Genomic DNA, 14,627 nt, shown 5'->3' on the forward strand with positions numbered 1-14,627 from the left:
GAAAATGCATCTTCAACTATAACTTCTGGCCTTTTGTCCCCATGCAAAAGTCAACAAAGCCCTTCGAAAACTATTTTCGGCGTTTAGTCAATTTGAGCTGATTAGTTTATGTCAAAGGAATTGTCTCAAGTTCCCTTATTAATCATCTGAAGGTATTTACTTAAAAATGTTTAATTTCATGCAGTGACAGACTTGGTGCATGTGCCTTTAATCGCCACGAGTAAAGACAAATATTGATACACCAGATTTCCCGGACTATAAGCCGCTACTTTTTTCCCCACGCTTTGGACCCTGCGGCTTATAAAACGGTGCGGATAATTTATACTTATACTTTTCTTTGCTAACTGCCATAATGTTTTGTATTCAGCAAATACTTTCCATATTACACCAACCATTTATTATTTATTATTTATAACAGAGACACGGAAAAGGTGTGTTATTGTTTGTGCCGTTGCACCATCTTATGGATGAGTTCACTCACTGCAGGTGCTGCGGGTTGAAAATGTACTTACTGTTTTGTTCCGTGAACCGGAAGTATTCGCCAATAGCGTTTCTGCGTGTATGGATTCTTCGTTCATTACTCCAAGCAGTATTTGTAGGTTTTACAATATAACTAAAACAATTCATACTTACTAAACCGTCCCAGGTTTGATGTCTATAGGGGTGTTTTAGCGAATATGCTAACACGTTTACAAGTGTCTGTGTTAGCATTATTAACTAACAGCGGCATTGTTTTTGTATTGTTTCAGTTTCTTAATTCACCATTACGTCACCATGGAGTTATTGAATCTCTTTAGCTGAATGGAAAGCTAGCCTCCGCAGCTAGTGGGCCCATGATGATGAGTTCTGTTTTGTTTGATCAGCTGTTTTACTGCCGTGTTATAGGCACCGTTTGGAGAGAGTTAAGATATGTAAATAAACTTTTATGAAAAGTATAACTATAGTCCAGAGCGGCTAATATATGTAAACATATTCATTTCTTCTAAAATTTGGTAGGTGCGGCTTAAGTACTGGTGCACTTTATAGCGTGGAAAATACGGTATATTGAATATGATTTTAATTATAATGTACACATCATTTTACATGTAATATCACAGAGGGGTTATAATGATGCCAAGGTAGCTCTAGCTGCTATCTGAACTTCAGGTTGTACAAATTGTGCATGAAAGCTGGTGAATGTGTTTTTTGGAGATAGAATGGAGAGGTTTTTTTTTTTTTTAATATCTGTGTTAACCAGGGATTCAGGCCTTCTCTCTTACTGCAGTGGCCGCTGTAGACATGCATCTAATCCTGCCACTAATGCCATAAGTCCCCTAAGTAAATCAAGCCAGTAGTTGCTTCCAAATATCACACATTTCATTTATAATTTTGTGAATCCAAGCCAAGCACAATTCTTCCTGGGGTTGTGTGAAATCGCGCAAAACCCCCCCCCCCCAAAAAAAAAATCTCCACACCGAGGTGAAGTGCGAGTAATTTACGACATTGTTGCCACTCTCGCGTCGAGAGAGGGATGTTGAAAATGCCAAATTGACACCGATAAAACATGAACAAGAAAAGGTCAAAGCCATGGAAAAACAAGAAAAGGAAGGCAGCTGTGTCACTGGATAATGACAGCTATTATGCATGTGTTCTGAATCAAGATAACATAACTGTTGTTTTCGGATAGCTGTTTAAAATTGGTGCCGTAGACAGCAAAGTGTCGGGCAGCTGAGGGAACTCTTGCTCATTTATTGTGGGAATGTCAGAGAATAAAATAGTTATGGTTGAAAACAACATAAAAAGCAATCACATTCCTAAATAGAAACATCCCAATGACACTGCAAACTTGTATTCTTGGTGATCTGCAACAATTTAGTAACGTGTCATCAAAAAGTAGAACCGCATTTCTTTCAATATGCATCATAACAAAAATGGTAATATTAATAAAAAATGGATAGATGTTGGTAGTCCAACTCATAATGACTGGTACACACAATATATGGAAATTATATCAGTAGAAAAAACTGCATTTAGATTAGATAATAATGAGTCATACATTGGAGTATGGGATCCATTATTTAAATTTGTTTTAACTATTAAATTAACTGAAAATGTGACTTATTTTATATTTGTGGAAAATATTGGACACAGTGTGTTGTCAAGCTTATGAGATGCGATGCAAGTGTAAGCCACTGTGACACTATTGTTCTTTTTTTAAATGTTTTTATTTTTTATAAATGGCTGTGATGATAATGTCAATGTGGGATTTCTAATCAATGCTATGTTGGAATTCTTAATAATATCGACACTGTTGTTGATATTATTCATTTTTCTTTAAATACATTTGGATTGTTTTGTGTCATGTTTGTGTGTCCTCTCAGTTGCTCTGTTGATTGCTATTCTGATATGTTGCTGGGCCGGGTTTGATTTTGGAATTGGAATTGTATTATTATGGTATTATTGTGTATTATTTTGTTGGATTGATTAATAAAAAAAATACAATTTAATTTAAAAAATATAACATAATTGGCTAGGGGAAGCTTTAAATTGTTGATGTTTGTTAGCCCCTTTTATATAAGCTAAGAAACAATCCACAGTCAGGCACGTGAACACCCTGTGAGAAAAAAAGAGGAAAACTGACAATAAAAAGAACATTTCGGTCAACAAGAAGTGCTGCCATACAAACCACGAAAGAAAGTTTTGAAAGTCAAGACTAAATTCCCTGCAATTGGGTGCATTTCTACACTATATTTTACCTTTAGATTTATTCTCATCCATCAACCTCTTTTGGCTGTCTTTAACGACACTTACACGTCTATGTAATGTACCACATAATTTTTTGTTTTTTTTAGTAGATAATTTACTAACATTATTTTCATTGAAATTGTATTGTGAAACTATATAACATGAATGCAAAGAACTCAGAAAACGTATCCCATTTGGCAACTCTATCCTGTAGCCACGCCCCCTCAGGATATTAACTTCCGGTGTTGTGACCTCTGGCTGGCTACTGAAAAATAGTCTAGAACAGGGTTCCCAAACTACGGGAAGTCCCAAGTTAAAAAATAAAAATAAAATAATAATAATAATATTTTTTTTATTTTTTAAATTATTATTTTTAAAAATCTGTCCTTTCTAATCAATTTTCTACCACTTGTTATTCTCGGTGTCTCCTAGTCGCTCAGGAAAATAACCAACACTAATCCATCAGATCTAACATGTGTTAGCTCTCTGTGATAACTGTCATTATGTACATGTGAACATGAATAGTGATTCATCATGCATTTGGACGGTCTCCTAGGAGATCATTCTTAAAGACAAATTCTTGGACTCCACCCAAGATAGCTACTACACGCCAAAACTACAAACTGTAATACCCGTGTCAGCCTGTAGGAGTCATAAATCATTAAGGACTACAACCAATATGGCGGACAGCTTTATTGGAGGTACTTAATCTTCTCATGTTGGTTGTTTGAGGACACTGCAGCTAGTCGTGGATAAATTAACCAACCCCACACCATAATGCTTCAGTCACACGCAGGATACCGCTCCAGGAATGAGGCAACAATACTTCCTATGCATGTACAATGTACTGTGTACGATTACATTATTGTTGTATGAATGTGTGAATGATTGTATGCATATGTAGTTCCTGGAATATATACTGTATGTATATACACAGGTCTTTGTTTTTGGCGACACTTTTTCACATTAAAGTGTTTACATACTTAATGGGATTATAACCTTTTCCTTGGCTCACACTTTTAAGGGGAGTGTTGATGTGCCAGAGAGGCTGCTTGCCCAGGACGCCAAACAAGTCAGACTTTCCCTGCACATGCAGATGACTCATCACCAGATAACATGTTTACATTGTGCTTATTCAGCAAGGGTCTGTTGGATTTCCTTGAGGTAGGCTGCTGAATCAAGTAAAACTGAAAAACATTTAAACCAGGGGTGTCAAACTCAAATACAGAGTGGGCCAAAATTTAAAACTGAACAAAGCCGCGGGCCAAGGTTAAACAAATTAACCTTTAACGTACTCTACGAGCTATCGTCACGTCCGCTTTTCATCCATTCTAACATCGTTCAGACCCAGTCACAAGATATGTGCGGCTTCTGTACGCACACACGAGCGAATGCAACGCATACTTCATCAACAGCGATACAGGTTACACTGAGGGTGCCGGTATGAAAAACTTTAACACTGTTAGAAATATACGCCACACTGTGAATCCACACCAAACAAGAATGACAAACACATTTCGTCAGAACATCCGCACCGTAACACAACATAAACACAACAGAACAAATACCCAGAATCCTTTGCAGCACTAACTCTTCCGGGACGCTACCAAATACACCCCCGCTACCACCAAACCTCCCCACCCACACACACACACCTTGTAGCGTCTTGGAAGAGTTAGTGGTGCAAAGGGTTCTGGTTTGGTGTGGATTCACAGTGTGGCGTATATTTCTAACAGTGTTAAAGTTTTTTATTCGGCTACCCTCAGTGTAATTTGTATCGCTGTTGATGAAGTATGCATTACATTGTAATGTGTGTGCGTGCAGAAGCCGCACATGTTATGTGACTGGGCCAGCACTTGTTGGGCTGGCTGGCTGGCGGGCTGGCGTTCGGAAGACTCCCGGGAGGATCGGTGGGCCAGCTTTAGTGTTAATTTGATATCGCCTCAAGGGCCAAGTGAAATTACACGGCGGGCCAAATTTGACCCGCGGGCCAGAGTTTGACACCCATGATTTAAACATTTATTTGATCATTTTTAGGGTTACTGCTTCCTATTGGCAATACTTGTAAAATAAACATTTGCTGTTCTATTTTATCGTTTCAACCAACAGTTGAATTTCAAGAACTGCTAACAACTACATTTGATTTGATTTGATCTTTTCGTGTACTAATATTAAAGCCACCGTAAACTATGCCGTATTGTCACTTGAGTGGGTTTCTAAAATTTAGGCTGTCAACAATAGCTATGTGCACATAGACACATTCATGTCAACATGCCATTCGGAATATTCTAACCCGATCACACACGTTTGGATCAAAATTTAATTCCGATTGATATGGGTGGTTTATACCAACAGTCATTCGGATTGTATCGCATGAAAACAGATATTCCGGAATTCGGGTTGGAATTATCATTTCTGCGCATGTCTTTGATGTCAGCTTTACTTCGGTGGTGGAGGTGGCACTAAATGTAATAGTCTCGGAATTAAGCGATTGTCTTGCTGCTGTCTGCCCCTATTCAACGTGTACAGAAGTAGCGTTATATGCTGTTGAGTTTGTCGCCTTAAAATGAGACTAGCAAAAAGTATGTTCTTGAGTGTCATGTGTCGATGTAACAATAAAATAAGGGATCGAGTTGTCGGGTTAACGAGCTGTTTTATTACAGCTAACACGAACACAAAACTTTGTAACACGAAGACGTGTGGAAACTTATACATATTGCATTCTAAATGGCACTGAACAGCTACGTTTCAAAAAGAGAGGTAAAACAAAAGTAGTGGAATAATGATAAATAAATACAGTGATAACGCCGGGCAAGCAGAAATGCACAAAGCCATGTTTATTAACAGTGGAAGTCACTGCTTCTTTAGCACCTGCAGTGAGCAAACTCGTCCAGAAGATGACGCCATATCACAAATAATAACACCTTTCCGTTTGTGTTATGTCCTGCGCATGTCAAAGTAAAGTATTCCGATTTAAGTTGTGATGCATGAAGATGCATGTCATAATCAGATCTTTTTTTTCAAGGTCCACACACACAGTAACATTCTAATCCGAATGATGATCAGATAAAATACATTTTGTCCATGTACACATGGCTAGTGGTCCTTTATTTTCAATCTGTTTGTAAATATCGAGGAGAAGACTAGGTTGCATGTAAAGAATAGCTCTGACAAATACAACTAACGTTTAACAAATGTATGTATATATATATATATATATATATATATATATATATATATATATATATATATATATATATATATACATCCATATTTGAAAAAAAAAAAAATTAAGAATCTTTATTAATAAGAATCGCGATTAATTCCAAAATAAATGTTTTTGACACACCTAGATTTATCTATCTGCATGTAATTATAGAGGTGTCTTGATGTGTTGCATAAGTGTAGGCCACATGATTACATTCAATCAGAGACTTCTTGTAAGGAAATGTCCCAAGTTGTCAATGCTCAAATTTAAGACTTGTTGTATTTTAATTTTATGGAGTATCAGTTCAATGTTTTTAGGTCAGCAGTAAAAACTAGACTTTCACAGCCACTGTTGTCCACAACTTATTCATGTTTTTTTCAACATTATCGTACGGGGGCAAAAGTGACAAACCATAAAGATGTGTGCATAAATACATGCACATTTTAAAAATAACATTTAATTCAACTCAATAAAGTTTTAAAGTCCGCACAAAAACTGCTAGTAAAACACAGAAATAAAATGGAAAAGGGTCATCTGAAAACATGACAGTCCAGCTATAACTCAACACTATAGCAGTTCGAGTAGCATGCCAGAGCAGTAACACAAATGATACATTCATACTAGGATTTGACAAATACCGAGGTCAAAATTTGAGAGGAAATTTGAAAGGCTGAAATGATGGGTATCTATCTCAGCACCATATAAATTATATTACCTTGAGCACCACAATGAATTTCCAGAATAACAAAAGCTTTAATTGAGCTATAACTATCTATCACTTATTAACATCTTTGATAATCAGCATTATTTTGTAACAGTCTACATTTTTATTAGTATCCTGAATTTTAGCATATCACCGTATATTCCAGACCATATGGTGCACCGGATTATAAGGTGCACAGCCGATGAGTGGGTCTCATCAGGTCTATTTTCATACAAAAGGTGCACCGGATTATAGGGCGCATTAAAGGAGTCATATTATAATTTTTTTTCTAAATTGAAAACACTTACTTGTGGTCTACATAACATGTAACGGTGGTTCTTTGGTCAAAATGTTGCATGGATTATGTTTTACAGATCATCTTCAAGCCGCTTTCTGACAGTCAACTCAGAATGTGCCGTTTTGTGGGCAGTCCTATTTACGTGGCTCATCTTCGGCAGCGTCTTTTCTCAGTCATTTTTGTTGTAGCGGTGTAGCGTGCAAGGACGGGAGTGGAAGAAGTGTCAAAAGATGGAGCTAACTGTTTTAATGACATTCAGACTTTATTTAAATCAATAACGGAGCAGCATCTCCTCATCCGTGGCTCACTAGTGCAATAACAACGTGTACCGTGAAAAAACGTCCGACCGGAACTCTCTAATAACTAAAGTTCCTTGGGTGAATAATGTAAACTCACCAGACCGGTATGTTTTACCGCTTTCATGACGAGTTTACTGACATAAATAAGTAAATACTTTACGCTGCTTTATATTAGAAATGGCAACAGCGAAGTCTGAATGCCACATAACAAGAAGATAGAGAAAAAGAAGAAGCTAATTGACTACGGGGTCGGCACGGACTGCAAAGGCGGACGCGCGCTAATTTTCAGGACTTATGCAGATCCCAAATACAGATCAGCAGGTACCAAAAAGTAAGAAAAGTTGCTTTTGCATAATATTGCGAAACAAAACACCAAATATGTCTTACCTTATACACACACCATAATAATACTCGTATGTTGAAGCACAGTACAATCCATCAAGCGGTGCGGCTTCATAGCTTACCAAAGTCGTACTAGAACATTTTGATAGATTTTTGAGCACTGTGTGTAATGTTCTATATTTTCAATGGAACATGTTGTTTTCTTGAGTCATATTGCAGTCTGCACATATCTCTTATGTGTGACTGCCAACTACTGGTCAAACTTATCATTTCACCATGCACCAAATAAAATAGCTTCGAGGTTGGTAAGCACAACCAAAATTATTCCGTACATTAGGCGCACCGGGTTATAAGGCGCACTGTCGAGTTTTGAGAAAATTAAATATTTTTAAGTGCGCCTTGTTGTCCGAAAAATATGGTAAACAATTGTAACATCATTAAAACATAAATATAAAAAACATACCAAATGTTCAACCACGACCAGGGTTAGAACCCAAGATCTTCTGCTTTGTACTGCAAGTACTAATGACGTCGGCCATGAAGCTACCGGTAATAAAGGAGGATTTATTTTTCATATTCTAATCAGTGACAGAGCATGACATGGCCAGTAATATGTTTGGGGTAAAATATTATACGAAGTGCCTTGTCATTCAATAATTTACATTTAAATTTGCTTCTTCAGGCAAAATGCCCCACCCCCTACTGATCACGAAGCCCTACACGTGTTCTGCATTTGGGGCGGGGCTCAACCCTGACATGACGACAGTATTATACCGACAGCGTTTCATATCAATTTCATTCAAGGTGAAAGCAACATTAGTTGAATCAGTATGATTTAATGTTAACGTTATGTTGACAGCACATTTCGGATGGGATAATGTTTAAAGTAAAAGTGGACTTATTTGCTTTACGTGTTGTTGGAGTTGTAGCGGGCTGTGCATGACCAAAGATCATATATTTAAAGGATGATCTACGCATGGTGATGTACAGCACACACAATGTTCTAGACCGGGGGTCAGCAACCCGCGGCTCTTGAGCCGCATGCGGCTCTATAGTGCCACCCTAGTGGCTCTTTGGAGCATTTTTAAAAAATGATTGAAAATGGAAAAAGATGGGGGGAAACTTTTTTTTTTTGGTTTTATTATGTTTTTTGTTTGAGGACAAACATGACACAAAACCTTCCCAATTGTTTGAAAGCCCACTGTTTAATATGTTTGTGTGTATGCTTCACTGATGAGAATATTTGGTGAACATTGTTTTGTCCTACTATTTTCGGTTCTTGAACTCACCATAGTGTGGACTGTGACACAGCAGTTTGTAAAATCTTCCACTCCTTCTTTGTTTGATTTTGTCCACCAAACGTTTAATGCTGTGCGTGAAGGTGCACTTTTTTGATGTTATCGACTTGTTGGAATGCTAATCAGGCATATTTGGTCACTGCATGACTGCAAGCTAATCAATGCTAACATGCTATTCATCATCATTGGCGAACACTCGACGCGAGTATGATAGTCCTCCTGTTGGTGAGTCTGGTCATTTGTGGGTCCTCAGGTGGCTGTGGAGGCCAGTCCGTGATCCACAGACTCTATTGCAGTGGGGGCATACGTGCGTGATTGTCGTGCTGTTGTTTTGGTAGTGGATCTCTCCTTTCTTTGTTGCCTCTTGGTTTCCGCGGCACGGTGGAGGTCCTTTTCTAATCGTGCTGTGCCTTCATGGACCATCCTGCTCCACAAAACCCTCTGGTGGGCAGCCTCCTCCCAGGTGTTGAGGTTGAAGCAGCATTTCCTCAGGTGGATTTTGAGGTTATCTTTATACCGCTTCTTCTGCCCCCCTTGGGTGCGTTGTCCTTTCGTCAGTTGTCCGTACAACATCTGTTTTGGAAGGCGACTGTCTGGCATGCGAATTACATGGCCTGTCCATCGCAGCTGGTGCCGACTGACAGTTGTAGTGATACTGGGCATGTTAGCTTCCTTCAGAACACTAATGTTGGTACGCCTATCTTCCCAGCTGATCCTGAGGATCTTGCGGAGACATCGCTGGTGGTACTGCTCCAGAGCCTTCAGGTGTCTGCTGTAGGTGGTCCAACTATCAGCCCCGTAGAGCAGAGTGGGCAGAACTACAGCTTGATATACAAGAAGCTTGATGTTGGTCTGGATGACCCGATTCTCAAAAACTATTTTCTTGAGCTTAGCAAAAGCTGCGCTGGCACAACCTATGCGGTGGTGGATCTCGGCATCGATGACAGCTCTTGTTGAAAGAAGACTGCCAAGATAAGCGAAATACTCCACGTTTTCCAAGATGTTGTTGTCCACATAAATTGTGGGGGGTTGGGAGGGTGTGTCAGTGGCCGGTTGGTACAGGATCTGAGTCTTCTTTATGTTGATGTCAAGTCCCAGGAGTCGGTACACTCTGGCAAAAGCATCCATGATGTTCTGGAGGTCCAACTCAGAATGAGCAACTAGAGCATTGTCATCAACTAACATGCTATTAAGGCTAGCTGTATGTACATATTGCATAATTTTGCCTCATTTGTAGGTATATTTGAGCTCATTTAATATCGTTTACTTGTATCCTCTGTATATAATTTAGTTTTGCATGTCTCATGACACATTATCTGTATGTAATATTGGCTGCATTTCAGATAGTTGTTTGTGTGCCATGTTGTTCCAGACCACAGCAAACAGTACCGAGCTTGCCAAAGACTGTAATAAATTTATTAAAAGAAGACAGCCTTAACTTGGACACACACATCTATACCTTTGGCCATTAAAAGCCAGTCATTTCCCAGGAATTATCTCACCTTCTGAGTAGCCTCTGATTCACTAATGGTTTCTAATGTAAAAATATGTAGAACAAATACGAAATTTCAACATTTCTGTCAACGAATATTTGCTTCAGCCTGCGACACATAGTCATTTTGATAGTAGGCTATTATAGACACTTACGTCATGTATTGCCTTCATTATACGACTTATACACAGCTTTTAATTTTTTGCGCCTCCAGACATATTTGTTTTTTGTATTTTTGGTCCAATATGGCTCTTTCAACGTTTTGGGTTGTCGATCCCTGTCCTAGACAAAGTATATTTACAACCAGTCATATCATCATCCTTTTGTTACCTAAAAAAATACAGAGGACATGGCATCGGCGTCCTCAATGGTATAGTTACAGCCATGACTGTAGGTGTCACGTTGAAAAATGGAAAGTGATTACCCTGACATTACGAGATCACAGCACAGTAGCAGTTGACAGCACTTCATGAAGATGTACATACCCTTGCCCTGGGTCCAGAGCGATGGCCCGAGGATGCTCCATGCCCCCTGCAATCAGTGTGGTCCGCATATCTCCATTCAGTTTGGCGACCTCGATCTGGTCCAGATTGCTGTCAATCCAGTACAGTTTTCCTGTGATCCAGTCTACTGCCAGACCTTCTGGGGTGGCCAGTCCATGTTGAATGACAATCTCAATTCCAGTTACCCCTGGAACAATGATGCGCGTACAATAAGACGACAAGTGTACTGGTACAGCCACACAAAAAAGAGGAACATTTAGTACATTTCTATCAACACAATGTGTTGCCACGCCGAACCAAGAAATACAATTTTAAAATCAAGACTACATTTACTGCATTTCTACACATTATTTTAGCTGGAGCCGAGGTCCTCCAAACTGGGGTTTAGCCTTTTTCTACATGGAAAAAGTCACAAGCGAGATCTTTGTTGTGTTCACTTTAATGGAGGACTGTATTCCTTTCAATAGAACCTTTCAAATAATTTAGGAATATTTACGTATTCGTGCGAGAGCACACCTGTAACATTACTGACACCTAGTGACAAATCAGTGAACAATACAACATAACACTATCTGTTTATTTCACTGTAGATTTGACTGATGGTCGACAATAAGTCCAATCTAATGGATCAAATTCTACGATGAAAAAAATATTTTAGTCGAAGCCAGCCCTTCTGGAGACCTAGGAGTAGGGTTGTCCGGTATACCGGGACTGGTATAGTATCGCGGTACAAATGAATCAAAAAACGGTACTATACTGTGTTTAAAAAGTTGTCACGTCATGACATTGCTGGTTTTGCGAGCAGAGGAGCATGTTCGGCAGCGCACAATCACGGAGTACTTACAAGCAGACAGTGTGTAGACAGAAAAGGGAGAACGGGCGCATTTTAAAGATAAAGGTGAAGCTATAACACTGAAACGCCCTCAGGAAGAGGTGCTTTAAAATGTGGCTAGCTAGCTAGCGGTGAACGTCTATCGGCAGTCGGCAGTGTTTTAGCTACTTTTAAATCACTAATCCTCGCCTCCGTGGCAACGAATAAAGTACGTTTCTTACAAGTAGCATCCCTGCAGGATGTGGAATAGCTAAACAAGCTTCACTATACACCGTAGCTCACTGGCGTCACAATGTAAACAAACGCCATTGGTGGATCTACACCTGACATCCACTGTAATGATACCAAGTACAGGAGCGTATCTAGTCGATACTACTATGATTACATCTATATTTTTTATCATCCAACAATCTGTTTTCCTTTTTTTTAAATTCACATTATGTTTTTTAATTCAGGAAATACGTCCCTGGACACATGAGGACTTTGAATATGACCAATGTATGATCCTGTAACTACTTGGTATCGGATCGAAACCTAAATTTGGGGTATCATCCAAAACTAATGTAAAGTATCCAAACAACAGAAGAATAAGTGATTATTACATTTTAACAGAAGTGTAGATCTTGAAACGTAAAAAAACAGATATTAACAGTAAATGTGGATTAATAATCGTTTTTTCCAGCTTGTCCCTCATGATTTTGACGAAAAAGAATGATAAATGACACAATATGTTACTGCAGACAAATTAGGAGCCTTTGTTTGTTTACTTACTACTAAAACACAAGTTGTCTAGTATGTTCACTATTTTATTTAAGGACAAAATTGTTATTCGATTGCAATAAAAAACATATGTTTAATGTACCGTAATATTTTTTGTTAAAATAAAGCCAATAATGCAATTTTTTGTGGTACCCCTTATTTAGAAAAGTACCGAACAGTATCAAACAGCATCAAAATAGATTTTGGTACCGGTACCAGTACTAAAATATTGGTACCGGTACTAAAAACCCTACCTAAGAGTGTTACCTTTCACAGCGAGTGCGCTCGCCGGGAGGCGTACATGGAGGAGGGCTGGGAGGTGGAGTTAAATACATAGATCGTGTTCACGAGAAGCAAAGCAGATCTACAGAGGTCTACAAAACCTATGTGGGGGTAATCATATGAAGCCGCTCTATAGGACTGAACAATATAGTACAATAGATTTCCTTAAAGTGGGGACTTCACTTATTTCCAAATGATGCCTATCTTTCAAAATTATTCATGAGAGACATGACGATGGATGTTGTTTTTTTTAAGGCGTTCTAAATATTAAATGAATGCGATCAAAAGTCAGCTTACAATGGAGCCCATGGGAGCCACTCAATTATGTCTATAAAGCCCTTAAAAACAACCAAACACCTCCAGTAAGGTTTTATATACAATATTTTTCGGAGTATAAGTCGCACCGGAGTATAAGTCGCACCTGCCGGAAATGCATAATAAAGAAGGAAAAAAACATATATAAGTCACACTGGAGTATAAGTCACATTTTTGGGGGAAATGTATTTGATAAAAGCCAACACCAAGAATAGACATTTGGAAGGCAATTTAAAATAAATAAAAAATAGGCATAAGTAACCAACTGAGAACGTGCCTGGTATGTAAACGTAACATATTATGGTAAGAGTCATTCTAATAACTATAACATTTAGAACATGCTATACGTTTACCAAACAATCTGTCACTCCTAATCGCTAAATCCCATGAAATCTTATACGTCTAGTCTCTTACGTGAATGAGCTAAATAATATTATTTGATATTTTAAGGTAATGTGTTAATAATTTCACACATAAGTCGCTCCTGAGTATAAGTCGCACCCCCGGCCAAACTATGAAAAAAACTGCGACTTACAGTCCGTAAAATACGGTACATGATGTAATTTAGTGAGGTGCAAATTTCTAATAACATTTAATATTTACGTTTTTTGATCATTTTGAGCATCTGCGTTGCATTAATTTAAAAAACGCATCACAACGTTTGCTTTTTCCTTTTTCTTCATCGCGGATTATTACTCACTGCAGACTTCATGAGAACCAACAAACATAAAACATCACTTACTGTACAATATCTGCTGTCATTAGGATGCCAATTTATATTCCTGTTTAGATGAAGAATATCTCATAATCCTCGCAAAGCAATGGGGTCGGGGGACGAGGGGTATGCGTCTTTTCGTGCTGTTCTCGCCACTTCCGGGCCCTAAATGGCCGTCAAAGTGTACCCACATGTGGGAGTATATCTTCAGCCATCTACTTTTCAGGTCAGAGGCAAGATTTATGAACCAAAATGAACTTCCAGGGAGCAAGGAAGCGAGGAAACGCCTCACCAGTCGACCATGTCAAAATTGTACACAAGCTTCTGATCAGGGTGCCGCTATAAATAGTCCGTCTGCGTTAGAGCTTATCATAACAATATCACCAATACTTGATTAAAATTCAAGTCACAAAATATAAATAGAGTATTTTGGTGCTTTTTGAATGGTTATTGAATGGTTTTGTTTAGTTATCTTCTGTTAGTTTCGGACTCACTGAGTTCCTGTTTTGTGTACTTCTGGGTTTGTTTTGGTTACCATGGGTACTAATTGGTTTTGCCTGCCTCTGATTAGTGTTCGGCACGTTCACCTGCTGCCGAGCACTAATCAGAGAGCTATTTATTCACCTCTCTCGCCACGCTCGTCCTGGCTTCTTTGTTTTGGTTATTCCTGTGATTCTTGATTCTTGTTCCTGCGCTAAGCTTCGCCATAGCTTCCCATGCTATCGGCCCGCTTTTCTGTTTATTCTTGTTTTTGTCTGCTTGTATCTACAGTGTATGGTTTATGAGAAATAAATCATCTCTTACCTTCACGCTTTCAACCGGAGTTGTCCGTTCTGCATCTGGGAGGAACGACCCCG

General features: G+C 38.7%; 1 protein-coding gene across 2 annotated transcripts in view; it reads right to left on the minus strand.

Annotated features, from left to right (window-relative positions):
- lrp1bb (low density lipoprotein receptor-related protein 1Bb) overlaps window positions 1-14,627 on the minus strand; it is a 1,021,613-nt gene that overhangs the window by 387,299 nt on the left and 619,687 nt on the right. For both annotated transcript variants that reach the window (XM_072912020.1, XM_061926507.1), the window contains one exon: window positions 10,850-11,054. In XM_072912020.1, the coding sequence (XP_072768121.1) occupies window positions 10,850-11,054 (205 nt within the window). The remainder of the gene's footprint in view (window positions 1-10,849; window positions 11,055-14,627) is intronic.

Source organism: Nerophis lumbriciformis, linkage group LG31 (genome assembly GCF_033978685.3).
Source record: "Nerophis lumbriciformis linkage group LG31, RoL_Nlum_v2.1, whole genome shotgun sequence".
NCBI lineage: Eukaryota > Metazoa > Chordata > Actinopteri > Syngnathiformes > Syngnathidae > Nerophis > Nerophis lumbriciformis.